General features: G+C 40.1%; 4 protein-coding genes and 2 long non-coding RNA genes across 8 annotated transcripts; 4 read left to right on the top strand and 2 right to left on the bottom strand.

Annotated features, from left to right (window-relative positions):
* Nucleotides 1–3,814: 3,814 nt before the first annotated feature.
* LOC146384550 (uncharacterized) lies at nucleotides 3,815–5,747 on the top strand. The gene is made up of 4 exons (XM_084932644.1): nucleotides 3,815–4,421; nucleotides 4,576–4,731; nucleotides 4,995–5,087; nucleotides 5,235–5,747. The coding sequence occupies exons 1-4, from the start codon at nucleotides 3,975–3,977 to the stop codon at nucleotides 5,544–5,546; spliced, it is 1,008 nt and encodes a 335-aa protein (XP_084788770.1). The 5' UTR covers nucleotides 3,815–3,974; the 3' UTR covers nucleotides 5,547–5,747.
* Nucleotides 5,748–7,050: 1,303 nt separating this feature from the next.
* On the top strand, nucleotides 7,051–11,022 carry LOC146384551 (uncharacterized). 2 transcript variants are annotated; one of them, XM_084936526.1, is made up of 3 exons: nucleotides 7,051–7,716; nucleotides 8,989–9,033; nucleotides 9,126–11,022. In XM_084936526.1, exons 2-3 carry the CDS (start codon nucleotides 8,994–8,996, stop codon nucleotides 10,022–10,024), a joined length of 939 nt encoding a protein of 312 aa, XP_084792652.1. In that variant the 5' UTR covers nucleotides 7,051–7,716; nucleotides 8,989–8,993; the 3' UTR covers nucleotides 10,025–11,022. The 2 variants fall into 2 exon arrangements, with proteins under 2 accessions (XP_084792652.1, XP_084792651.1); XM_084936525.1 differs by lacking the exon at nucleotides 7,051–7,716 and having other exon boundaries at nucleotides 8,638–9,033.
* Nucleotides 11,023–11,064: 42 nt separating this feature from the next.
* On the bottom strand, nucleotides 11,065–11,960 carry LOC146384552 (uncharacterized). Its single transcript, XR_014800886.1, has 3 exons — nucleotides 11,436–11,960; nucleotides 11,278–11,360; nucleotides 11,065–11,186 (listed from the first exon to the last, which is right to left on the bottom strand). It is a non-coding gene; the product is annotated as an uncharacterized LOC146384552 (long non-coding RNA).
* A 4,489-nt stretch (nucleotides 11,961–16,449) lies between these two features.
* On the top strand, nucleotides 16,450–18,146 carry LOC146384553 (uncharacterized). Its single transcript, XM_084932492.1, has 4 exons — nucleotides 16,450–17,014; nucleotides 17,169–17,324; nucleotides 17,588–17,680; nucleotides 17,835–18,146. Exons 1-4 carry the CDS (start codon nucleotides 16,568–16,570, stop codon nucleotides 18,144–18,146), a joined length of 1,008 nt encoding a protein of 335 aa, XP_084788618.1. The 5' UTR covers nucleotides 16,450–16,567.
* Nucleotides 18,147–19,471: 1,325 nt separating this feature from the next.
* Nucleotides 19,472–23,655, top strand: LOC146384554 (uncharacterized). Of its 2 annotated transcripts, XM_084936528.1 has the most exons (3): nucleotides 19,472–20,512; nucleotides 21,784–21,828; nucleotides 21,921–23,655. In XM_084936528.1, the coding sequence occupies exons 2-3, from the start codon at nucleotides 21,789–21,791 to the stop codon at nucleotides 22,817–22,819; spliced, it is 939 nt and encodes a 312-aa protein (XP_084792654.1). In that variant the 5' UTR covers nucleotides 19,472–20,512; nucleotides 21,784–21,788; the 3' UTR covers nucleotides 22,820–23,655. The 2 variants fall into 2 exon arrangements, with proteins under 2 accessions (XP_084792654.1, XP_084792653.1); XM_084936527.1 differs by lacking the exon at nucleotides 19,472–20,512 and having other exon boundaries at nucleotides 21,648–21,828.
* Nucleotides 23,656–23,668: 13 nt separating this feature from the next.
* Nucleotides 23,669–24,450, bottom strand: LOC146384555 (uncharacterized). Its single transcript, XR_014800887.1, has 3 exons — nucleotides 24,231–24,450; nucleotides 24,073–24,155; nucleotides 23,669–23,981 (listed from the first exon to the last, which is right to left on the bottom strand). It is a non-coding gene; the product is annotated as an uncharacterized LOC146384555 (long non-coding RNA).
* Nucleotides 24,451–26,319: the final 1,869 nt, after the last annotated feature.

Here is a 26,319-nt window from a genome sequence, read left to right on the forward strand (position 1 = left end):
AATGATTATGAATAGTAACAGTAAAATAATATTTCATCCCGACACTAGTGATGTGCGATACCACTGATTTCCTTTCCGATCCGATACCAAGTAAAATTCAGGGTGGTATCGACGGTACTGATCCGATACTTTGTACAAAAACTTTACTCTTTTATTGTATCTCAAATTATAGCGTCATAATCATTACAGGACATCAGATTACTTGTTCTTATCACTTAATAATGCAGAATTCATCATATAGAAATACAAAACCTGAAGTTGTGCGCTATTTGAACACCTTGCCTGCCTGCAGCACTAAAGGACTCCGTGAGAGACGTCTGTCTCGCCCTAGCAGCACCTGTCCTTCTCCTCCTCTTCAGTTCGCCTCAACATACGCTCGTCATATTCTGTGATATGATTTACTCTGAGGTGTTTGACAAGGTTGGTGGTGTTGCCACAACACCTCACTTTCTTGCCACATGTATCGCAAACCACGTCTCGGCTGTTTGTGGATGTAAAATACGTGCACACATGACTCCAGTTACGCTCAGCCATTGTTGTGAGTGCGCACGCCAGAGGCTGCCACACATTTATACAGCCGTATTTCACACATGACTATAAAAGGCGGACGAGGGAGTAGTTCTTTCCAATGTAGACAATCCGAATGATAGTTTCTTTCCACTGTGTTCCTGTTTATGAAAAACTACAATTTTACCCAAAATGATTAAAATATCGATATTTTAATGTGGAAACCTTCTGTTTCCACATCTGGACTTTCTGTTGCTGCTGTGAAACTTTCTTTGAAGTGGCTCATCAAAGTTGTAATTGATAATCAATTCCCGCACAATGTGAGAATCCAATCAATTTGCTTATCAGGGGAAAGGTGTGATTTTTTTTAGGACACAGGAGCCTAACATTAACCGGTTTAATCTTAGCTTATTTCCATAAGAAGAAAAACATAGTGAGAAAGAGATCACCAAAATATACATGTACAAATGTGAAATGGTCATATGTAGTGTGAAAGAGCTATTTGACATCTTTAACCTCCTAGGACCTGCCGTCCACATATGTGGACATCGCATTTTGGTTTATTTAGACCAAAATACTCAATTTTGCTCTACAAGGGCCTGATATCCATTTACGGGGACATTATACTGCTACAGTTCTATCAAAATTTTAAATCAATATCTTCACATGTGGCTTCGATTTTCCATAAAAACAAAAATAAGGTAAAAAAAATAATAATCAGGTAATTCTTTGTTTTTACATTCATTGGACCCAATCAGCCCAAATATCAAAGACAAATTAAAAATGCATGCTGTGGAAGAGTTTGGGTCTTAGGAGGTGTTGTGGAAATTTTAATTACCAAAGCCTGCAGACACGATGAGTTGTAACAACACCTTTATTTCAGCTATCTTATGCATAAGGAGGGACGTCAGTCAGGGGGCACTGAAAGTCGTCTCTGACAATGAACAGTTCAGGTCCCTTTTATACACAGTCGCAGAACAAAAGGCTTTTACAGTTGCAGTTCACACCTTGGCTCTAAACAGAAAGACTCTCTATCACCTGTGTGAATCTCCCCCACTCTGGGGTCAAAGCCTTCCTGTGTGAGCTTCCGTATCCTGGGAGACATTCACCAGTTTCTCACCGTCTGTTTCCCAGCGTGAATGAGGTGTGAACCAGGCATACTAAACTAAGTAACATGAAAGCATTTCATCAAGACAATACATTAAAGAGAGATCCCACAACCCATACTAAACTAAGTAACATGAAAGCAAGACAATACATGAAAGGACAATACACTAAAGAGAAATCCCACAACAGAGGTTAAATTCAAAGTAATGTATAAATCCACTTCCATAAAACATGAAAAGGCGGAGCAGCGATGCCCATCTCAGCCAGTGTATGATGGTGGGGCAAGATGGCAGCTTCCACAACATGACGCCAGCTCCTATGTATTTTTAGTAGATAAATGATACGTTTATGACAATGTATCAATTTGTTGGAAGATGTAATTACACCTTAATTATGTAATTAGAAGCAAAAATGATTTTTTTTTTAATCAAATCACCTCAAAAAATTACTGTACTTACTTTCTAATTGATTCTTTACCTCTAAAAGGGGTGGCTGTGGCTCAGGAGGTGGAGCAGCTCATCTACTAATCAGATGGTTTTTGGGTGGATCCCTGGCTGCTCCAGACTGCATGCTAACTGTCCTTGGGCAAGACATTAACCCCAAGTCACTCTCTGATGCATTCATCAGAGTGTGAATGTGTGTGGATGTTAGATAGAAAGCACAGAAAAAGGGCTTCTATGAACAGGTGTGAATGAGGCAACCTGTATAGAGCGCTTTGAATGTTCAGGTAGAGTAGAAAAGCACTGTAAAAATTTCTCTGTGTTGATTTCTTTTAGTTGGATCACTTGTGCCTGAAGATGAGCCTGCATGGCTTGTTCTCGTGACTCTGAAGGATATCACAGAACTCGTCGTGTCCCCTGTGCATAGTGATGACTCTCTGGCTTTTTTGGAAAGCAAAATTATAGAGCACAGACAGCGATACCAGGCACTGTTTCCTGATGTTAAGCTACCACCAAAACACCATTATTTGGAGCACTATCCACAGATGATTAGGTTTTTTGGTCCAGTTGTTTGGCTGTGGACAATGCGTTTCGAGGCCAAACACAGCTTTTTCAAGCAGGTCATCAGAGACACAAGCTGCTTTAAGAATGTGCCTCTCTCCTTAGCCTCAAAGCATCAGATGATAATAGCTTACCATCTAAGCTCCCCATCTCTTGGCAAGTCTGAACTAGAGGTCTCGGCTGTATCAACTTTTCCAGTGGATTTGCTTAAAGAGGAGATGGCTAGAGTCATTAGGCAAACATTCCCTGACATTCTAGAGATAAACCTTGCACAGTGTGTGACAATAAAGGGCAGAACTTATAGGAAGGGAATGGTACTGGCCCACAGGGCAGCTGGTGGGTTGCCAGAATTCTGTGAAATAAACCACATCTGCATTGTAAACCAGAGCATATTCTACATTGTCAGAGAGCTTGGTGGCTGGTACAGGGAGCACTACAGAGTTTTTGAGCTCAACCCAGTATCTGCAAGAATATTCACTCTTGTTTCACTCCGTGAACTCCTTGACACTTATCCACTGGTTGACTACAAGATCGGATCAGTCCGCATGGTGACTTTAAAAAGGCATATAGAAATAAAAGGTGTGCAAATATTTGTAATGAGTTCAGTCACATGTATTTCACTAGATACATTCTATCTTTTTTTTTTTTTTTGTATATCTGACCTTTTATAACCGACTGATATGTATGGATAACTGTATGAAGACTAAACTGAAATTATTCTTTCTGGGTGTCTGATGTATTTTTTTTTTTTTGTCTACAGAATAGCTGCTTGAAATGGGGACCCCTCTGATCCTAAAGATCATCTTGACTGATGGAACCTGTCAAAGGCTCACTCTCTCCATTGGACCACCTGAATCAATTGAGGATCTCATTGTTGAAGTCAAGAGACAGTGTGGTCTTCAGGGCAATTTCAGACTTCAGTTTATGGATTCCTTGTTTGGGAATGAGTTCCTTAATCTTACCTCAGTTTCAGAAGTGGCAGACAGAGGGACTCTTAAAGTTATTGACATGTCAAGACCCACCACTATGCAGCATGAGGATTATATCATTCTTGATCCTGTCCAGGACTCCGAAGCCCTCAGCTGTTCCTCTGTTAACGATTCTTCGTACCTGTCTGGTGGATCTGTGGACACGGATGTGTTGTCATCAAGTGAGTCAACAAGCTGACGATCTTCTTGGCCTGCTGTCTTTTATGTGCCCAAGTTTTCGTATGATGCTGAATTACAACTTCAGCAGGCAAAAATTGCGTACAATCAGAATGGAACTGCACTTATTCCAGATCCCAAGTTGAAGTCAGCCATCCTTGACGGTTTGGTGCAGGAAATTGGGAAGTATAAAGTGTATGTCAGTGATAAAGAAATGGATCAAGTAGCTCAGAGTCTGATCAAGAAGCATCCCTGTCTAACTGAGACAGGCTCCAACACTGGATTTGGAGGATGGAAGACCAGTTTAAAATATAAACTCTCAAACTATCGCACCCAGCTACGAAAACTGGGCTGCCCAGAGGTGACTGTAAACTCTCTAAAGAACAAACCTGTTGGAAGATGCAGTGCAGCCTTTGGTGTCAAAAAAGCAAAGAGGGGAGAAGTTAACTTTTGCCCAACATACCCACCAGAAGAAACTGAGGAGAGCCTAGAGGCAATGCGGAAAACTTTACTCTTGGACATAAAGAAGAAGAACAACAGAGAGTTGTTGAAATTCAAGATGGAAAAGACTTTTGCCTACAGAAGACATGAAGTTGTTCGTGATGCACCAATGGTAGAAGCTTTCATGGCAAGATGGCCTGCTCTATTTGATGTCCATGAGGTAAAGTTTGACTCATACCGGGAGTTCTTGGAAGAGGTGTTAAGCTAAAATACTTTAGGCACATTTAACCGCCCATTTCTTCAGCATTGGTGATTGTGGCCTTCTTCCTGGTGTTAAACATTTGAAGCTCACTCTTTTGTGCTGATGTTTTCAGATCAATGCTGAGTTTAAAAGAATTACCACAATCCCCCTTCAATCAAAGTTCCTGTCTCAGATGGATCTCCACTTAGACAACCTGGTGAAGCTGTTCAAAAGAAGAGGAGGACAGCTTGGACAAAGACTGAAAAAAATTGTGGCACAAATGGATAATGTAAGTGATAAAGCCTTAACACAACTATGACCCCTTTTGGACAAAACTTTTAATTGTGGAAAATTGTAAATGTTTTCCAATGATAAATGCTCTCATCTTGTACTACTTGTACATCTGCTTGTTTTTGTTTTAATCTTTACTTTGTCAACTTTATTAGTATGTGTGCCTTTACTTTGAAAGCATTCATGTAAAGTACAGTACTAAAACCTAAAATCAATGAGAAGGGCTGACTGAAGATACTAATCACACAAATTTAATTTCAGTGTGAAGATGTTGATGCTGGACGTGAGTGTGTCATTAAGGGAGTGTGTATCTACATGGGTGAAGATCCTGACAACCTTATCCGGGAGTATGTGGTAAGTACTTGGGGTATTTTATTTTATTTTATTTTATTTTATTGTTTTGGGGGGGGGTTGACTTTCACCAGTACATCATATTGCTCACTTGCCATGGATTGAGTAACATGACTTCTTTTATTTTATTTATTTATGTATTTTTTACAGGACATGGATGAAGACGCCATCAATGAGGCCATTGAAGACACCACTGTTGGAATTTATCTTCTTAAAGAACAAGCTTCAGCAGATGAACAAGAAGACATTGGAGTTGTCCTTGAAGGCATCAGGGTGGTGAAGAATTTGGATAATGTAGCATTTGCTGTGGTAATGCTATTTGGACTCATGTATGCACTAAACCTTGCCTACCCTGCTGACCTCCGCTACACCTTTGAGGTTTTCCAGAAGGTTTTCATGGAACTGGATGGAGCTAAACTCTCCAACAAAGTTCTTGCTCTCAAAAACCGTCTGTTTCATTGAAGAGTCAAAGACTGCACTTCAGCAATTCTTTACTGAACACAAAACGAAAAACTGCAATGTTATACTGCTGATACTGTTTGTTTGGGGTTTTTTTTGTTGTTGTTGTTTTTTCTCATGTGACTGCACTTCAAGGTGACACTTTTTTTTTCTTTTGGTGGTATTGTATATCTTATCCTTAATAGCAGCTTGCTGCCTCTTAGAGTTTTGGAAGACCAATCTAAGCTGAAATTGTTCTATATATGTACAGACTTGATCATTCAAAGCAGCTTGCTGGTTTCTGTCTCTTAAACTCCAGGTAACAGGAGTTGTAGAAATGTTAAATGCAAAAAAAAGTTATATTTGTGTAAGCCTGTTTGTTCATGGATGCTTTTTGATTCTTTTTCCAAGTAGGCTTAATTTAGTTTCAAACTTTAATTGTGAAATTAAATACAAATATGTGTAAGATGACAGGATCATTAATAAGCACTTATTTGTAGCTTTCTTGTATTGCTGCTAAGGTCAGTTTTGAGGGGAAATATTTACAAATGTTTTAAATCTTTCTTTCAGTTATATCTGCAGGCAATCTCTAAAACTGTGTAACAAGTTTATATGCTTGCTGTTTTCACTGCTGTTAAAATAAAGGTGAACTTTTCAGCACTCACATTTTTTTTTGCCTTTTTTGTCAATAACATTTAGTTTATATTTACATTATTATATTGTACATAGGCAAGAAACCAAGGACTGAATTTTTATGAAGTTGACTTAAAATAATTAAGTAGGATTTAAAGCCACAATTTGTGTTGCAGGAACATAATTATAATGCCTTTATGTTACACAATTTCATTAAGTACCACTCACAATCAAAAATACGTTGGTGTTAAACTTTAAAATGTATCAACATTACGTAATACATTGATATTTTGGTAACAGATAAACAGTATGTACATCGAACATGATTTTTTTTTAAAAATCTGATGTGAATGAAATACTTTGGCTTTACAAGTAATTATTACTTGTTGGAAAGTGGAAAATTAAGTCAGTCATACTTATTCATATTATGTGGGACCGATGTACACAATAAAATCAAGTAAATTGAAAGAACTTTTTTTTTCAGTGTAGGGAGCCTAAAACTGACATCAAACAACAACAATACAAGACACAAAAAACCAGGTAGAAGTCCCGGGACCATGACATGCAGGTGGTTACATATGGTTAAAATGATTCAAATGCAGTAAGTATGCACGTTTCTCATATCAGTATAGTCCATAACTGGATTATTGTCTGTAGCCCACATGATTAAACACTTTAGTTACATAAAACATGTGAGTTTAGATTTTATCTACTGTATAGCCTGTATAGTAAATTAATATGTAGCCCAATAAGTATAAAATCCAGAAAGCTACACAACATGGGGCGGTTCACAGGTCTAACTTGAGTTTCACACAGTTTTTATTAGAACACAATCAAATTGTTAAATGCTTAAAGTACACAAAATGTCAGAAATCTGCACCGTCGTGAACAGAAATTTAAAGCTAATTTTTCGTGATTTGTTGATTAACCCTCCGAGGTCTAAATCCCACGTTGTGCACATCAACATCACAGATTTGTACAAATAAAGTTTATAACAAAGACATGTTAAATATTAAGCTCTGGAAACAGCTTGGTTGTTGTTGTTTGGAACATGTTGTTTTGTTGCCATAGCGATGCCTCCAGGGAAAAATTAGGGAGCAGAGCAAGAATGAGACCATATTAGTGGATATATGTTTGATAACTTTGCCTAACAACCATAAAGAAATGTTTTATATTTTGTGTGTTATTGAGCTTTAATCCTGCATGAAGGCCAAGATGAATCTCTTAGAGTAGAACTTTACAGGAACTATTAGAATAAATAAAAATAATAACACATTGACTGCTTTAGTCTTTTAGATTCACTTCTGTCTGTTTTTTTTGTCTCCATTTAAAAGATATCAAACTCTGAGCAAACAACTTGATGTAAAAAGAATCTCTGCACATTCCGCAGTCTTTGCTGCTAAAGTGACATCACAGCATTTAAGCATGTTTTGAATGAAAACATCAGCATATGAACACAAAACTGAAGAGACACTGCAACCGTATGAAAGCAGACCACTATTTAGTGACATTTCGACGTTTCCCTGAGGATTAACTGCTCTGTAATTTACCAAGAACTAAAGTAAGCTCAAATTTCAGTTTATAAACTTAAGATCATTTACTTAAATATATAAAGCCGGATTTTCCTGCTTGCCAGGACAGTATTTATGTACTTTACATTGTGCAAGACTAGACTATATTTTCCATCATAGAGAGGATGATGTGGATCTATTATTCAGGAAAACAAATGAAGACTTAACTATTTGTCAGCTGATGTAATATTTGACAAATTATACATAAATTAGAAAATGTTCTTAATCATATCTGAGTGACAGAAGCTCTTTTTAACACGATTATTTCTGAGATTATTTTGTTCATTTAGGAAAATAGAGAAGACTTTTGTTCTCAAACAAACTATTAGAATTTCTGAGAAACTGAGGCTGCGTCCACATGTACACGGCTGTTTTTGAAAGCGCAGCTTTGTCTCTGCATTTGGGCCTTTCGTCCACACCTAAACAGCAGATTGAGTCACTGAAAGGTGAGATTTTTAAAAACTCCTGCCAGGGTGGAGATTTTTGAAAACGACGTTTTTGTGTTTAGGTGTGGATGAGGAAAGCGGACATTTACTCAGGCAATGTCAAAAGTGTGCGCTGCTGTTGACGCTGTGGCCACGTTAGTGTTTACATGAGATCAATTTCTACAATGGCGGATGTAGACAACATACTGTGTCTGTTAATCTTAGTATCTGCAGTTTTTACACGCTTACATATACACACACAGTTACTGTGCCTCCATTTAGAAACACAGAGGCATCAGAGTGCGCATCAGACGTGGATTCTACATTCAACACAGTCGGTTTGGAATAAATGTCATTTAAAAAAATGACATTTATGTACGCTATATGCATTTTGTCCATTCCAAAGTTGTGAGTCTGTTCCAGCCAAAATGCTGTCTTTAGTTATTAACATTTCAAACGATGAAGGCAAGTGAAAGTAACACAAAATTAGCTGCTTTTCCAGAAAAAGACAAAAACTTTTCAGAAGTACGTAAGGTTTTGTGAGGTTTTCCCACCCAGGCTTCTAGACTTCTGATTGGCCAACATTTCTACACGGTTAAGATTTGGCGTGTTCTTGACAGCGTTTCACTTTGTTTTTAGCGTTTACATGTGGAAGGAGATATTTTTTCAAAACTGCACATGTGGACTGGATTTTTTTTAAACGAAAAAGGAAAACGTGCGTTTTCAAACATAGGCGTGTACGTTCGGACGCAGCCTAAAGTCATCACAAAAAAAGCAAATTCTCTGAACATTCTGAGTTGAGGTTTACTGATCATTGTTGTTTTGTGTTCCTTGTAGTCAAAATGAGTGGAAGAGGAGATGGATCACAAAATAACCGTAATGGTAAGCACATGTGCTCAGTCTTGAAATTGATGAAAAACAGATTTTCAGCAGATAGTTATGAATGCTAATTAAAAGATTAAATGATCTTGCAGGCCGACAGGTTAACCCACAAAGGTTTTCAAGTGGAGATCAGGAACATGCTAACCGACCAGCTAACCAACCAGCTAACCAACCAGCTAACGAAGATATTGGTGGACTCCGGGGCTTCGTGGTCGATCGTTATCGTGCTCTCCGTGATATTTGTCGGAGGCTGGATGCGCTAATAGCTTCAGTATTGAATCAATATGACGATTACCTTTACGATGACTATGTCAATTACAACAATGTCAACATTCAAAATAATAATGTGAGGGACAATAATGCCAATGCTGACAACAATGAACAGCATGAGGATCATAATGCTGTTGTTGTCGGTGGCATTGAAAATGAGGATTCTGATGAGGCATTTGAAGACTGTGAGGATGTTCACCAGTACATCCCAGAAGAGGACCCTCAGCCAGGTGTTTCCAGGAGGAGGTCTAGAGAGATGGATGAAGAAGATGTGGAACCAAACAAAAGAATCAGATGGAGCGAGGAGTTTTCTGATGATGACTCTGACTTCTTCTCTGCTTGCGACACTGATAGCGAGGGCTGTCCTCATGTTGGTAATATTGCCGATGAGGACATCAATCAGCAGGTAACAGAAGAAGAAGCACAGCCTGGTGGATCCACGAAAAGGTCCAGAGAGGAAGATGTTGACGAAGAAGGTCGTAATAGCAAAAAATCCAGGCTTGCACACTCTGATTCGGGGACCAGCTCAACTGTGTACGACCACTCTGAGAGCAGCAGTGATGAACTTTTTGAAGATGCGCACGAAGAGCTTGACAACCATGAAGCTGGAGGCTCGAGGAAGCGTTCCCGAGAGGATTTTGAGGAAGAAGAGGAATACTTGCCTGTGTGCAAATTTCGGAGGTGTTCAACTGAGTCCACCAGCAGCAGTGATGAAGACTAAGACTATTTCGACGGGTTTCTTCAGTATCCTTTTAGTAGGCTGATGGGCTACTCAGGTGACCCTGAATCCTCCATGCTGCAATAAGCTGGGCATACACTGTGCTGCGATTTTTTTCAGTCGCGTTATTCAGCTCCTGCTCAAACTTTACGATTGACTCGCAGGGGTGAGAAGTTTGTGCCGTGGCTTGTGTCCAGATGACACGCCGCACCGCCGTTCTACTCCGTCTTTTCACTCTCATTTCTGCGTTTGCGCGTGCGCAGTGTGAGACGCTGTGACACCCTCGGGACGACCGACAGGATTTCAAACAGGTTTGATTTTCTTACGAGCAAACGATTGATGATCGGGAGCTGGTCGTGAGGCGTTAATCGCTTCTCGTTACCCCATGTAGACGATGCACGACACACGATCAAGGCCAAACTCGGGACGACCCCCAAAACGGTCGCACGACTGAAAAATCGGCTCAAAATGGGCCAAAAATTGCACAGTGTATGCCCAGCATTAGGCTGCCGGGGGATTCCCGTGATCCACTGGGTGCTTCTTCTTCGCCCACTATGTTTAATAGGCCTCTCTGCACTGAATGGTACTTGTTATTAACCTCTGGTTCTCTTCCACAGCATGTCTTTATCCTGTTTTACTTGCCCCTCCCCAACCGGTCGCAGCAGATGGCCGCCCCTCCCTGAGCCTGGTTCTGCTGGAGGTTTCTTCCTGTTAAAAGGGAGTTTTTCCTTCCCACTGTCGCCAAAGTGCTTGCTCATAGGGGGTCATATGATTGTTGGGGTTTTCTTTGTAAGTATACCTTACAATATAAAGCGCCTTGAGGTGACTTTTGCTGTCATTTGGCGCTATATAAATAAAATTGTAAAGTGCTTTGAGTGGTCCCGAAAAGCGCTATATAAATGCAATCCATCATTATTATTATTATTATTAAAATTGAATTAAAAATTGAATAGATGTCACTGTGATGATTTCTTCCCTCCATAGAAAGCTTAGACCCAAATGCAGATTCAATGCACATGGTTAAACAATTTATGAGACTTTGTTTAAAGCGAGGGAATGGAGAACGTGGCTCGAGCTAGGAGTGTCAGCAGAGAGCAGGAACCAGAGGAAAAGCTATCGAGAGACTGAACACCTGGCTCCTGATGGGAACAATCCAACGGGAATTCTGCAACAGAGGGAGAAGAAGTTGAAGTTGAAAGATTTACGCTGTGTCACATGAAAATATTCCTTTGCAGCATTTGATTGAAAATAATTACTTTGATTCCATCACATCTTAAATGAATAGTGCTGGACGGGTAAGGGAGTTTGAGGGTAGGATGAGTATGTTGGCAGAGGAGACCTAAACACAGGGAAAACAAGGTTAAACACAGGGAAGGAGCAAGCCAGAACTGGAGCAGAGGTGAAGCCTAGTTACCACTGGAGATGGCAGAACAAACTGGCGAGGAGTAGCAGGCAGCGCTGGTTTAAGAAGCCCTCCTGCTGATTGTTTGCAGATGAGGCCCAGGTGAGATGCTGGAAACTCCACCTCTGAAGTGTGGACACAGTATCCCGATTCCACGTGGAAAAGCCCCTCAGACACTTCCATGGTGCATGAGAAGAAGGATGAGAAAGCATTCATTGTCCATCCATCCGTCCGTCAGCGTAATGCCTGAAGGTTTATTCAGATGTAAATATATTACATTTTTAAATAAAGATCATCAGTGTTTTTAATGACACTGCATTTCATTCACGTGTCTCTATTGGACAGTGTTGTAGAAGTCACAGAAGACAGGAATCAGTTCCAGCTTGGCCTGACGTTTGATCACTAGTGTCCTGTTTCGTATTTGAGAAAAGAGACATACGACTGAAGGTCCATAGTGCGTCAAAACAATGATTTTATTAAAACACATATATGTGGTGAAGATGGGCTCTGCAAAACATCAGCCTCGATCTCCCCAGAACAGTACACGGGTGTGATATTTATACATATGATGACAAGTAATATGCGTCACCGCAGATGCATGTTCCAGTAACTCCAGCCTGGACATATTCTAAAAAAGAACAGTTACTTCCTCTCCCACCCACCAGATGCTTCCTGTTATTCCACTCTCTGGGCTTATCAGAACTAAACTGTCACGTATGCAGGTAAACAACTTTTGGAGTCAGTTTCTAAATACTGTATATTCAGGCAAACTGTGTGTCTGTGTTAACCTTAGTGCATGACCTCCCTCTGCGTCATCTGTTACCAGGCAAACTTCAATGCAGCAAGCTGCTGAATGCACACACACAGGCCTATACAACATGTATCATATGTGGTAAATTGTACTGTAAGCATGTAGGCAACCTTTCAATAGCTGTGCTTTGCTCCATAGATCAGTCGAACTCGCGTCGGCTGTAGCTTCAAACCATTAATTAACTTGACCGAGCTTCAACTCTTTAATAAGCACAAAAAGGCAATATGTGTGTATATAAGATTATTATGTAATTATACTAACACCTGAAATACAGACTTTAATATAACATCAACAGTTTCAATAAATGTTTCAATGAAATGATAATGATAAATCATAAATGATGCAACAGTAATAATAATGATTATGAATAGTAACAGTAAAATAATATTTCATCCCGACACTAGTGATGTGCGATACCACTGATTTCCTTTCCGATCCGATACCAAGTAAAATTCAGGGTGGTATCGACGGTACTGATCCGATACTTTGTACAAAAACTTTACTCTTTTATTGTATCTCAAATTATAGCGTCATAATCATTACAGGACATCAGATTACTTGTTCTTATCACTTAATAATGCAGAATTCATCATATAGAAATACAAAACCTGAAGTTGTGCGCTATTTGAACACCTTGCCTGCCTGCAGCACTAAAGGACTCCGTGAGAGACGTCTGTCTCGCCCTAGCAGCACCTGTCCTTCTCCTCCTCTTCAGTTCGCCTCAACATACGCTCGTCATATTCTGTGATATGATTTACTCTGAGGTGTTTGACAAGGTTGGTGGTGTTGCCACAACACCTCACTTTCTTGCCACATGTATCGCAAACCACGTCTCGGCTGTTTGTGGATGTAAAATACGTGCACACATGACTCCAGTTACGCTCAGCCATTGTTGTGAGTGCGCACGCCAGAGGCTGCCACACATTTATACAGCCGTATTTCACACATGACTATAAAAGGCGGACGAGGGAGTAGTTCTTTCCAATGTAGACAATCCGAATGATAGTTTCTTTCCACTGTGTTCCTGTTTATGAAAAACTACAATTTTACCCAAAATGATTAAAATATCGATATTTTAATGTGGAAACCTTCTGTTTCCACATCTGGACTTTCTGTTGCTGCTGTGAAACTTTCTTTGAAGTGGCTCATCAAAGTTGTAATTGATAATCAATTCCCGCACAATGTGAGAATCCAATCAATTTGCTTATCAGGGGAAAGGTGTGATTTTTTTTAGGACACAGGAGCCTAACATTAACCGGTTTAATCTTAGCTTATTTCCATAAGAAGAAAAACATAGTGAGAAAGAGATCACCAAAATATACATGTACAAATGTGAAATGGTCATATGTAGTGTGAAAGAGCTATTTGACATCTTTAACCTCCTAGGACCTGCCGTCCACATATGTGGACATCGCATTTTGGTTTATTTAGACCAAAATACTCAATTTTGCTCTACAAGGGCCTGATATCCATTTACGGGGACATTATACTGCTACAGTTCTATCAAAATTTTAAATCAATATCTTCACATGTGGCTTCGATTTTCCATAAAAACAAAAATAAGGTAAAAAAAAATAATAATCAGGTAATTCTTTGTTTTTACATTCATTGGACCCAATCAGCCCAAATATCAAAGACAAATTAAAAATGCATGCTGTGGAAGAGTTTGGGTCTTAGGAGGTGTTGTGGAAATTTTAATTACCAAAGCCTGCAGACACGATGAGTTGTAACAACACCTTTATTTCAGCTATCTTATGCATAAGGAGGGACGTCAGTCAGGGGGCACTGAAAGTCGTCTCTGACAATGAACAGTTCAGGTCCCTTTTATACACAGTCGCAGAACAAAAGGCTTTTACAGTTGCAGTTCACACCTTGGCTCTAAACAGAAAGACTCTCTATCACCTGTGTGAATCTCCCCCACTCTGGGGTCAAGCCTTCCTGTGTGAGCTTCCGTATCCTGGGAGACATTCACCAGTTTCTCACCGTCTGTTTCCCAGCGTGAATGAGGTGTGAACCAGGCATACTAAACTAAGTAACATGAAAGCATTTCATCAAGACAATACATTAAAGAGAGATCCCACAACCCATACTAAACTAAGTAACATGAAAGCAAGACAATACATTAAAGGACAATACACTAAAGAGAAATCCCACAACAGAGGTTAAATTCAAAGTAATGTATAAATCCACTTCCATAAAACATGAAAAGGCGGACCAGCGATGCCCATCTCAGCCAGTGTATGATGGTGGGGCAAGATGGCAGCTTCCACAACATGACGCCAGCTCCTATGTATTTTTAGTAGATAAATGATACGTTTATGACAATGTGTCAATTTGTTGGAAGATGTAATTACACCTTAATTATGTAATTAGAAGCAAAAATGATCTTTTTTTAAAATCAAATCACCTCAAAAAATTACTGTACTTACTTTCTAATTGATTCTTTACCTCTAAAAGGGGTGGCTGTGGCTCAGGAGGTGGAGCAGCTCATCTACTAATCAGATGGTTTTTGGGTGGATCCCTGGCTGCTCCAGACTGCATGCTAACTGTCCTTGGGCAAGACATTAACCCCAAGTCACTCTCTGATGCATTCATCAGAGTGTGAATGTGTGTGAATGTTAGATAGAAAGCACAGAAAAAGGGCTTCTATGAACAGGTGTGAATGAGGCAACCTGTATAGAGCGCTTTGAATGTTCAGGTAGAGTAGAAAAGCACTGTAAAAATTTCTCTGTGTTGATTTCTTTTAGTTGGATCACTTGTGCCTGAAGATGAGCCTGCATGGCTTGTTCTCGTGACTCTGAAGGATATCACAGAACTCGTCGTGTCCCCTGTGCATAGTGATGACTCTCTGGCTTTTTTGGAAAGCAAAATTATAGAGCACAGACAGCGATACCAGGCACTGTTTCCTGATGTTAAGCTACCACCAAAACACCATTATTTGGAGCACTATCCACAGATGATTAGGTTTTTTGGTCCAGTTGTTTGGCTGTGGACAATGCGTTTCGAGGCCAAACACAGCTTTTTCAAGCAGGTCATCAGACACACAAGCTGCTTTAAGAATGTGCCTCTCTCCTTAGCCTCAAAGCATCAGATGATAATAGCTTACCATCTAAGCTCCCCATCTCTTGGCAAGTCTGAACTAGAGGTCTCGGCTGTATCAACTTTTCCAGTGGATTTGCTTAAAGAGGAGATGGCTAGAGTCATTAGGCAAACATTCCCTGACATTCTAGAGATAAACCTTGCACAGTGTGTGACAATAAAGGGCAGAACTTATAGGAAGGGAATGGTACTGGCCCACAGGGCAGCTGGTGGGTTGCCAGAATTCTGTGAAATAAACCACATCTGCATTGTAAACCAGAGCATATTCTACATTGTCAGAGAGCTTGGTGGCTGGTACAGGGAGCACTACAGAGTTTTTGAGCTCAACCCAGTATCTGCAAGAATATTCACTCTTGTTTCACTCCGTGAACTCCTTGACACTTATCCACTGGTTGACTACAAGATCGGATCAGTCCGCATGGTGACTTTAAAAAGGCATATAGAAATAAAAGGTGTGCAAATATTTGTAATAAGTTCAGTCACATGTATTTCACTAGATACATTCTATCTTTCTTTTTTTTTTGTATATCTGACCTTTTATAACCGACTGATATGTATGGATAACTGTACGAAGACTAAACTGAAATTATTCTTTCTGGGTGTCTGATGTATTTTTTTTTTTTTTTTGTCTACAGAATAGCTGCTTGAAATGGGGACCCCTCTGATCCTAAAGATCATCTTGACTGATGGAACCTGTCAAAGGCTCACTCTCTCCATTGGACCACCTGAATCAATTGAGGATCTCATTGTTGAAGTCAAGAGACAGTGTGGTCTTCAGGGCAATTTCAGACTTCAGTTTATGGATTCCTTGTTTGGGAATGAGTTCCTTAATCTTACCTCAGTTTCAGAAGTGGCAGACAGAGGGACTCTTAAAGTTATTGACATGTCAAGACCCACCACTATGCAGCATGAGGATTATATCATTCTTGATCCTGTCCAGGACTCCGAAGCCCTCAGCTGTTCCTCTGTTAACGATTCTTCGTACCTGTCTGGTGGATCTGTGGACACGGATGTGTTGTCATCAAGTGAGTCAACAAGCTGACGATCTTCTTGGCCTGCTGTCTTTTATGTGCCCAAGTTTTCGTATGATGCTGAATTACAACTTCAGCAGGCAAAAATTGCGTACAATCAGAATGGAACTGCACTTATTCCAGATCCCAAGTTGAAGTCAGCCATCCTTGACGGTTTGGTGCAGGAAATTGTGAAGTATAAAGTGTATGTCAGTGATAAAGAAATGGATCAAGTAGCTCAGAGTCTGATCAAGAAGCATCCCTGTCTAACTGAGACAGGCTCCAACACTGGATTTGGAGGATGGAAGACCAGTTTAAAATATAAACTCTCAAACTATCGCACCCAGCTAAGAAAACTGGGCTGCCCAGAGGTGACCGTAAACTCTCTAAAGAACAAACCTGTTGGAAGATGCAGTGCAGCCTTTGGTGTCAAAAAAGCAAAGAGGGGAGAAGTTAACTTTTGCCCAACATACCCACCAGAAGAAACTGAGGAGAGCCTAGAGGCAATGCGGAAAACTTTACTCTTGGACATAAAGAAGAAGAACAACAGAGAGTTGTTGAAATTCAAGATGGAAAAGACTTTTGCCTACAGAAGACATGAAGTTGTTCGTGATGCACCAATGGTAGAAGCTTTCATGGCAAGATGGCCTGCTCTATTTGATGTCCATGAGGTAAAGTTTGACTCATACCGGGAGTTCTTGGAAGAGGTGTTAAGCTAAAATACTTTAGGCACATTTAACCGCCCATTTCTTCAGCATTGGTGATTGTGGCCTTCTTCCTGGTGTTAAACATTTGAAGCTCACTCTTTTGTGCTGATGTTTTCAGATCAATGCTGAGTTTAAAAGAATTACCACAATCCCCCTTCAATCAAAGTTCCTGTCTCAGATGGATCTCCACTTAGACAAGCTGGTGAAGCTGTTCAAAAGAAGAGGAGGACAGCTTGGACAAAGACTGAAAAAAATTGTGGCACAAATGGATAATGTAAGTGATAAAGCCTTAACACAACTATGACCCCTTTTGGACAAAACTTTTAATTGTGGAAAATTGTAAATGTTTTCCAATGATAAATGCTCTCATCTTGTACTACTTGTACATCTGCTTGTTTTTGTTTTAATCTTTACTTTGTCAACTTTATTAGTATGTGTGCCTTTACTTTGAAAGCATTCATGTAAAGTACAGTACTAAAACCTAAAATCAATGAGAAGGGCTGACTGAAGATACTAATCACACAAATTTAATTTCAGTGTGAAGATGTTGATGCTGGACGTGAGTGTGTCATTAAGGGAGTGTGTATCTACATGGGTGAAGATCCTGACAACCTTATCCGGGAGTATGTGGTAAGTACTTGGGGTATTTTATTTTATTTTATTTATTTATTTATTTATTTTTTTGGGGGGGGGGTTGACTTTCACCAGTACATCATATTGCTCACTTGCCATGGATTGAGTAACATGACTTCTTTTATTTTATTTATTTATGTATTTTTTACAGGACATGGATGAAGACGCCATCAATGAGGCCATCGAAGACACCACTGTTGGAATTTATCTTCTTAAAGAACAAGCTTCAGCAGATGAACAAGAAGACATTGGAGTTGTCCTTGAAGGCATCAGGGTGGTGAAGAATTTGGATAATGTAGCATTTGCTGTGGTAATGCTATTTGGACTCATGTATGCACTAAACCTTGCCTACCCTGCTGACCTCCGCTACACCTTTGAGGTTTTCCAGAAGGTTTTCATGGAACTGGATGGAGCTAAACTCTCCAACAAAGTTCTTGCTCTCAAAAACCATCTGTTTCATTGAAGAGTCAAAGACTGCACTTCAGCAATTCTTTACTGAACACAAAACGAAAAACTGCAATGTTATACTGCTGATACTGTTTGTTTGGGGTTTTTTTTGTTGTTGTTGTTTTTTCTCATGTGACTGCACTTCAAGGTGACACTTTTTTTTTCTTTTGGTGGTATTGTATTGCGAGAAATGTTTACAGAGGTTTTTTAGCAATGTGCTCTGGGTCAACCTTTACATCCTGCTTATACGTTCAAAAGGAAGATTCCTTTAGGTGTTTGGTATTATGTGACAGTGTCATTTAAGCTTCAATTTAGTAAAAAAAATTCTGTACAGCTAAAAACAAAATGTGATATGTATGAAGATATATCTTATCCTTAATAGCAGCTTGCTGCCTCTTTGAGTTTTGGAAGACCAATCTAAGCTGAAATTGTTCTATATATGTACAGACTTGATCATTCAAAGCAGCTTGCTGGTTTCTGTCTCTTAAACTCCAGGTAACAGGAGTTGTAGAAATGTTAAATGCAAAAAAAAGTTATATTTGTGTAAGCCTGTTTGTTCATGGATGCTTTTTGATTCTTTTTCTAAGTAGGCTTAATTTAGTTTCAAACTTTAATTGTGAAATTAAATACAAATATGTGTAAGATGACAGGATCATTAAGAAGCACTTATTTGTAGCTTTCTTGTATTGCTGCTAAGGTCAGTTTTGAGGGGAAATATTTACAAATGTTTTAAATCTTTCTTTCAGTTATATCTGCAGGCAATCTCTAAAACTGTGTAACAAGTTTATATGCTTGCTGTTTTCACTGCTGTTAAAATAAAGGTGAACTTTTCAGCACTCACATTTTTTTTTTTGCCTTTTTTGTCAATAACATTTAGTTTATATTTACATTATTATATTGTACATAGGCAAGAAACCAAGGACTGAATTTTTATGAAGTTGACTTAAAATAATTAAGTAGGATTTAAAGCCACAATTTGTGTTGCAGGAACATAATTATAATGCCTTTATGTTACACAATTTCATTAAGTACCACTCACAATCAAAAATACGTTGGTGTTAAACTTTAAAATGTATCAACATTACGTAATACATTGATATTTTGGTAACAGATAAACAGTATGTACATTGAACATGATTTTTTTTTTTAAATCTGATGTGAATGAAATACTTTGGCTTTACAAGTAATTATTACTTGTTGGAAAGTGGAAAATTAAGTCAGTCATACTTATTCATATTATGTGGGACCGATGTACACAATAAAATCAAGTAAAATGAAAGAACTTTTTTTTTCAGTGTAGGGACCCTAAAACTGACATCAAACAACAACAATACAAGACACAAAAAACCAGGTAGAAGTCCCGGGACCATGACATGCAGGTGGTTACATATGGTTAAAATGATTCAAATGCAGTAAGTATGCACGTTTCTCATATCAGTATAGTCCATAACTGGATTATTGTCTGTAGCCCACATGATTAAACACTTTAGTTACATAAAACATGTGAGTTTAGATTTTATCTACTGTATAGCCTGTATAGGAAATTAATATGTAGCCCAATAAGTATAAAATCCAGAAAGCTACACAACATGGGGCGGTTCATTTACAAACACAGGTCTAACTTGAGTTTCACACAGTTTTTATTAGAACACAATCAAATTGTTAAATGCTTAAAGTACACAAAATGTCAGAAATCTGCACCGTCATGAACAGAAATTTAAAGCTAATTTTTCGTGATTTGTTGATTAACCCTCCGAGGTCTAAATCCCACGTTGTGCACATCAACATCACAGATTTGTACAAATAAAGTTTATAACAAAGACATGTTAAATATTAAGCTCTGGAAACAGCTTGGTTGTTGTTGTTTGGAACATGTTGTTTTGTTGCCATAGCGATGCCTCCAGGGAAAAATTAGGGAGCAGAGCAAGAATGAGACCATATTAGTGGATATATGTTTGATAACTTTGCCTAACAACCATAAAGAAATGTTTTATATTTTGTGTGTTATTGAGCTTTAATCCTGCATGAAGGCCAAGATGAATCTCTTAGAGTAGAACTTTACAGGAACTATTAGAATAAATAAAAATAATAACACATTGACTGCTTTAGTCTTTTAGATTCACTTCTGTCTGTTTTTTTTGTCTCCATTTAAAAGATATCAAACTCTGAGCAAACAACTTGATGTAAAAAGAATCTCTGCACATTCCGCAGTCTTTGCTGCTAAAGTGACATCACAGCATTTAAGCATGTTTTGAATGAAAACATCAGCATATGAACACAAAACTGAAGAGACACTGCAACCGTATGAAAGCAGACCACTATTTAGTGACATTTCGACGTTTCCCTGAGGATTAACTGCTCTGTAATTTACCAAGAACTAAAGTAAGCTCAAATTTCAGTTTATAAACTTAAGATCATTTACTTAAATATATAAAGCCGGATTTTCCTGCTTGCCAGGACAGTATTTATGTACTTTACATTGTGCAAGACTAGACTATATTTTCCATCATAGAGAGGATGATGTGGATCTATTATTCAGGAAAACAAATGAAGACTTAACTATTTGTCAGCTGATGTAATATTTGACAAATTATACATAAATTAGAAAATGTTCTTAATCATATCTGAGTGACAGAAGCTCTTTTTAACACGATTATTTCTGAGATTACTTTGTTCATTTAGGAAAATAGAGAAGACTTTTGTTCTCAAACAAACTATTAGAATTTCTGAGAAACTGAGGCTGCGTCCACATGTACACGGCTGTTTTTGAAAGCGCAGCTTTGTCTCTGCATTTGGGCCTTTCGTCCACACCTAAACAGCAGATTGAGTCACTGAAAGGTGAGATTTTTAAAAACTCCTGCCAGGGTGGAGATTTTTGAAAACGACGTTTTTGTGTTTAGGTGTGGACGAGGAAAGCGGACATTTACTCAGGCAATGTCAAAAGTGTGCGCCGCTGTTGACGCTGTGGCCACGTTAGTGTTTACATGAGATCAATTTCTACAATGGCGGATGTAGACAACATACTGTGTCTGTTAATCTTAGTATCTGCAGTTTTTACACGCTTACATATACACACACAGTTACTGTGCCTCCATTTAGAAACACAGAGGCATCAGAGTGCGCATCAGACGTGGATTCTACATTCAACACAGTCGGTTTGGAATAAATGTCATTTTAAAAAATGACATTTATGTACGCTGTATGCATTTTGTCCATTCCAAAGTTGTGAGTCTGTTCCAGCCAAAATGCTGTCTTTAGTTATTAACATTTCAAACGATGAAGGCAAGTGAAAGTAACACAAAATTAGCTGCTTTTCCAGAAAAAGACAAAAACTTTTCAGAAGCACGTAAGGTTTTGTGAGGTTTTCCCACCCAGGCTTCTAGACTTCTGATTGGCCAACATTTCTACACGGTTAAGATTTGGCGTGTTCTTGACAGCGTTTCACTTTGTTTTTAGCGTTTACATGTGGAAGGAGATATTTTTTCAAAACTGCACACGTGGACTGGATTTTTTTAAACGAAAAAGGAAAACGTGCGTTTTCAAACATAGGCGTGTACGTTCGGACGCAGCCTAAAGTCATCACAAAAAAAGCAAATTCTCTGAACATTCTGAGTTGAGGTTTACTGATCATTGTTGTTTTGTGTTCCTTGTAGTCAAAATGAGTGGAAGAGGAGATGGATCACAAAATAACCGTAATGGTAAGCACATGTGCTCAGTCTTGAAATTGATGAAAAACAGATTTTCAGCAGATAGTTATGAATGCTAATTAAAAGATTAAATGATCTTGCAGGCCGACAGGTTAACCCACAAAGGTTTTCAAGTGGAGATCAGGAACATGCTAACCGACCAGCTAACCAACCAGCTAACCAACCAGCTAACGAAGATATTGGTGGACTCCGGGGCTTCGTGGTCGATCGTTATCGTGCTCTCCGTGATATTTGTCGGAGGCTGGATGCGCTAATAGCTTCAGTATTGAATCAATATGACGATTACCTTTACGATGACTATGTCAATTACAACAATGTCAACATTCAAAATAATAATGTGAGGGACAATAATGCCAATGCTGACAACAATGAACAGCATGAGGATCATAATGCTGTTGTTGTCGGTGGCATTGAAAATGAGGATTCTGATGAGGCATTTGAAGACTGTGAGGATGTTCACCAGTACATCCCAGAAGAGGACCCTCAGCCAGGTGTTTCCAGGAGGAGGTCTAGAGAGATGGATGAAGAAGATGTGGAACCAAACAAAAGAATCAGATGGAGCGAGGAGTTTTCTGATGATGACTCTGACTTCTTCTCTGCTTGCGACACTGATAGCGAGGGCTGTCCTCATGTTGGTAATATTGCCGATGAGGACATCAATCAGCAGGTAACAGAAGAAGAAGCACAGCCTGGTGGATCCACGAAAAGGTCCAGAGAGGAAGATGTTGACGAAGAAGGTCGTAATAGCAAAAAATCCAGGCTTGCACACTCTGATTCGGGGACCAGCTCAACTGTGTACGACCACTCTGAGAGCAGCAGTGATGAACTTTTTGAAGATGCGCACGAAGAGCTTGACAACCATGAAGCTGGAGGCTCGAGGAAGCGTTCCCGAGAGGATTTTGAGGAAGAAGAGGAATACTTGCCTGTGTGCAAATTTCGGAGGTGTTCAACTGAGTCCACCAGCAGCAGTGATGAAGACTAAGACTATTTCGACGGGTTTCTTCAGTATCCTTTTAGTAGGCTGATGGGCTACTCAGGTGACCCTGAATCCTCCATGCTGCAATAAGCTGGGCATACACTGTGCTGCGATTTTTTTCAGTCGCGTTATTCAGCTCCTGCTCAAACTGTACGATTGACTCGCAGGGGTGAGAAGTTTGTGCCGTGGCTTGTGTCCAGATGACACGCCGCACCGCCGTTCTACTCCGTCTTTTCACTCTCATTTCTGCGTTTGCGCGTGCGCATTGTGAGACGCTGTGACACCCTCGGGACGACCGACAGGATTTCAAACAGGTTTGATTTTCTTACGAGCAAACGATTGATGATCGGGAGCTGGTCGTGAGGCGTTAATCGCTTCTCGTTACCCCATGTAGACGATGCACGACACACGATCAAGGCCAAACTCGGGACGACCCCCAAAACGGTCGCACGACTGAAAAATCGGCTCAAAATGGGCCAAAAATTGCACAGTGTATGCCCAGCATTAGGCTGCCGGGGGATTCCCATGATCCACTGGGTGCTTCTTCTTCGCCCACTATGTTTAATAGGCCTCTCTGCACTGAATGGTACTTGTTATTAACCTCTGGTTCTCTTCCACAGCATGTCTTTATCCTGTTTTACTTGCCCCTCCCCAACCGGTCGCAGCAGATGGCCGCCCCTCCCTGAGCCTGGTTCTGCTGGAGGTTTCTTCCTGTTAAAAGGGAGTTTTTCCTTCCCACTGTCGCCAAAGTGCTTGCTCATAGGGGGTCATATGATTGTTGGGGTTTTTTTTGTAAGTATACCTTACAATATAAAGCGCCTTGAGGTGACTTTTGCTGTCATTTGGCGCTCTATAAATAAAATTGTAAAGCGCTTTGAGTGGTCCCGAAAAGCGCTATATAAATGCAATCCATCATTATTATTATTATTATTAAAATTGAATTAAAAATTGAATAGATGTCACTGTGATGATTTCTTCCCTCCATAGAAAGCTTAGACCCAAATGCAGATTCAATGCACATGGTTAAACTATTTATGAGACTTTGTTTAAAGCGAGGGAATGGAGAACGTGGCTCGAGCTAGGAGTGTCAGCAGAGAGCAGGAACCAGAGGAAAAGCTATCGAGAGACTGAACACCTGGCTCCTGATGGGAACAATCCAACGGGAATTCTGCAACAGAGGGAGAAGAAGTTGAAGTTGAAAGATTTACGCTGTGTCACATGAAAATATTCCTTTGCAGCATTTGATTGAAAATAATTACTTTGATTCCATCACATCTTAAATGAATAGTGCTGGACGGGTAAGGGAGTTTGAGGGTAGGATGAGTATGTTGGCAGAGGAGACCTAAACACAGGGAAAACAAGGTTAAACACAGGGAAGGAGCAAGCCAGAACTGGAGCAGAGGTGAAGCCTAGTTACCACTGGAGATGGCAGAACAAACTGGCGAGGAGTAGCAGGCAGCGCTGGTTTAAGAAGCCCTCCTGCTGATTGTTTGCAGATGAGGCCCAGGTGAGATGCTGGAAACTCCACCTCTGAAGTGTGGACACAGTATCCCGATTCCAAGTGGAAAAGCCCCTCAGACACTTCCATGGTGCATGAGAAGAAGGATGAGAAAGCATTCATTGTCCATCCATCCGTCCGTCAGCGTAATTTGATTTGATTTGATATTTGATTTGATATACCTTTATTAGTCCCACAAGGGGAAATTTCATGTTAAGGCTGCCGACCTATTGCACGCAATGGCGGCGCCATCTTACCCTCCGACCATACGTACATTACACAAAAACATCACATGGGGAAGACAGGTCAGAGAGGTATAACAATGGAAAATGCACCACATGAGGAAAGATAAGGAGAAAAAAATAACTCCCCCCAGACTGAGCTCCAACAGGGAGATCAGTTTGAGAACAGAAAAAAACACCTCTGCACAAAGCACATGAAAAAACTCTTAATACACCAAAGAAACACATGACAAGCAACAGGGGTGGGTGAAGGGTGAGAGACAGCCAATGTAGACAGTGCATCCGGGCCTGCAGCCTATGCGCTGGTCTCCTTGATCCACCATCAGCATCGGAAGGGAATAAGCGTCGAAGGCGTTTGGAGGGGGGATGAGTGTATATCTGCATGTGTATATATATGTCTGTGTGCGTGTGTGTGTCCAGAGTTCAGCTGAGACAGTGTCCTTCGCCCTGCCAGGCTAAGTATCAGTCCATTATCAGGGTGTTGTTGTTCAGCTCCAGCCTTGAGACCGCAGCTGGCGCCAAAGGGGTATCCGCATGAAGTGATGGAGGTTTTTACTTTAGTGCGAACAACTCATGAATTTCAAAACTGTTCTAACAGTCCGACACTGGTCTCTCAATCTCCCGTTGGAGAGCCGTGAGCTTCTCCATGATGTTATCAAACTTTCGCTCCGTGATGTTGTCATTCTTGTGCTCAAAGAGCCGATTTCTGAGAACTCACGACCGCAGTGAGCTTATCCAAGATGTAATCCAATTTGCGCTCAGAGGTGTTATTCTGAGCAAGCCCCTCCAAGATGTAATCCAGTTTGCACTCCGAGGTCTTGTTCTGAGTATTCACGGCAGCTGTAAGCTTCTCCAAGATCTTATCCGTGCTGCACTCAATGAGCCCATTTTGAGAAACTCACGCCTCAACCCATCATTTCAATCCCAGCGGGCAGCCTTGTGGGGGTTTGAACAGCCGGTTCCGCTTCCTTAATTCTTCGATACGTCAGGGCCAAGCCAGCTCCGATCAGCAAGAACCCTGTTATCATGGTTCCGAATAGGTAGATATCTTCAGCACTCAGGCTCACCCAAGCCCAAACTTCTCATTGAGAAAGGGGTGTCAATTGCATTCAGGGATCAAATCCATAATTCTCTTTTAGGTTTTAGAGAACGGACTGTGAGAGAGAGTAATGCCTGAAGGTTTATTCAGATGTAAATATATTACATTTTTAAATAAAGATCATCAGTGTTTTTAATGACACTGCATTTCATTCACGTGTCTCTATTGGACAGTGTTGTAGAAGTCACAGAAGACAGGAATCAGTTCCAGCTTGGCCTGACGTTTGATCACTAGTGTCCTGTTTCGTATTTGAGAAAAGAGACATACGACTGAAGGTCCATAGTGCGTCAAAACAATGATTTTATTAAAACACATATATGTGGTGAAGATGGGCTCTGCAAAACATCAGCCTCGATCTCCCCAGAACAGTACACGGGTGTGATATTTATACATATGATGACAAGTAATATGCGTCACCGCAGATGCATGTTCCAGTAACTCCAGCCTGGACATATTCTAAAAAAGAACAGTTACTTCCTCTCCCACCCACCAGATGCTTCCTGTTATTCCACTCTCTGGGCTTATCAGAACTAAACTGTCACGTATGCAGGTAAACAACTTTTGGAGTCAGTTTCTAAATTCTGTATATTCAGGCAAACTGTGTGTCTGTGTTAACCTTAGTGCATGACCTCCCTCTGCGTCATCTGTTACCAGGCAAACTTCAATG

This window comes from Perissodus microlepis, chromosome 7 (assembly GCF_051167445.1).
Source record: "Perissodus microlepis isolate ML-2025 ecotype Zambia chromosome 7, ASM5116744v1, whole genome shotgun sequence".
Classification (NCBI taxonomy): Eukaryota; Metazoa; Chordata; class Actinopteri; order Cichliformes; family Cichlidae; genus Perissodus; species Perissodus microlepis.

What these genes read in the sequence shown, in the direction of transcription:
- LOC146384550 (XM_084932644.1), top strand. Translation starts at nt 3,975, where the DNA reads ATGGATCAAGTAGCTCAGAGTCTGATCAAGAAGCATCCCTGTCTAACT. An exon ending in CTCTATTTGATGTCCATGAG is followed by an intron (nt 4,422 to 4,575) that starts GTAAAGTTTGAC and finishes TGATGTTTTCAG; the next exon opens with ATCAATGCTGAGTTTAAAAG. An exon ending in ACCTTATCCGGGAGTATGTG is followed by an intron (nt 5,088 to 5,234) that starts GTAAGTACTTGG and finishes TATTTTTTACAG; the next exon opens with GACATGGATGAAGACGCCAT.
- LOC146384551 (XM_084936526.1), top strand. Translation starts at nt 8,994, where the DNA reads ATGAGTGGAAGAGGAGATGGATCACAAAATAACCGTAATG. An exon ending in ATCACAAAATAACCGTAATG is followed by an intron (nt 9,034 to 9,125) that starts GTAAGCACATGT and finishes ATGATCTTGCAG; the next exon opens with GCCGACAGGTTAACCCACAA.
- LOC146384553 (XM_084932492.1), top strand. Translation starts at nt 16,568, where the DNA reads ATGGATCAAGTAGCTCAGAGTCTGATCAAGAAGCATCCCTGTCTAACT. An exon ending in CTCTATTTGATGTCCATGAG is followed by an intron (nt 17,015 to 17,168) that starts GTAAAGTTTGAC and finishes TGATGTTTTCAG; the next exon opens with ATCAATGCTGAGTTTAAAAG. An exon ending in ACCTTATCCGGGAGTATGTG is followed by an intron (nt 17,681 to 17,834) that starts GTAAGTACTTGG and finishes TATTTTTTACAG; the next exon opens with GACATGGATGAAGACGCCAT.
- LOC146384554 (XM_084936528.1), top strand. Translation starts at nt 21,789, where the DNA reads ATGAGTGGAAGAGGAGATGGATCACAAAATAACCGTAATG. An exon ending in ATCACAAAATAACCGTAATG is followed by an intron (nt 21,829 to 21,920) that starts GTAAGCACATGT and finishes ATGATCTTGCAG; the next exon opens with GCCGACAGGTTAACCCACAA.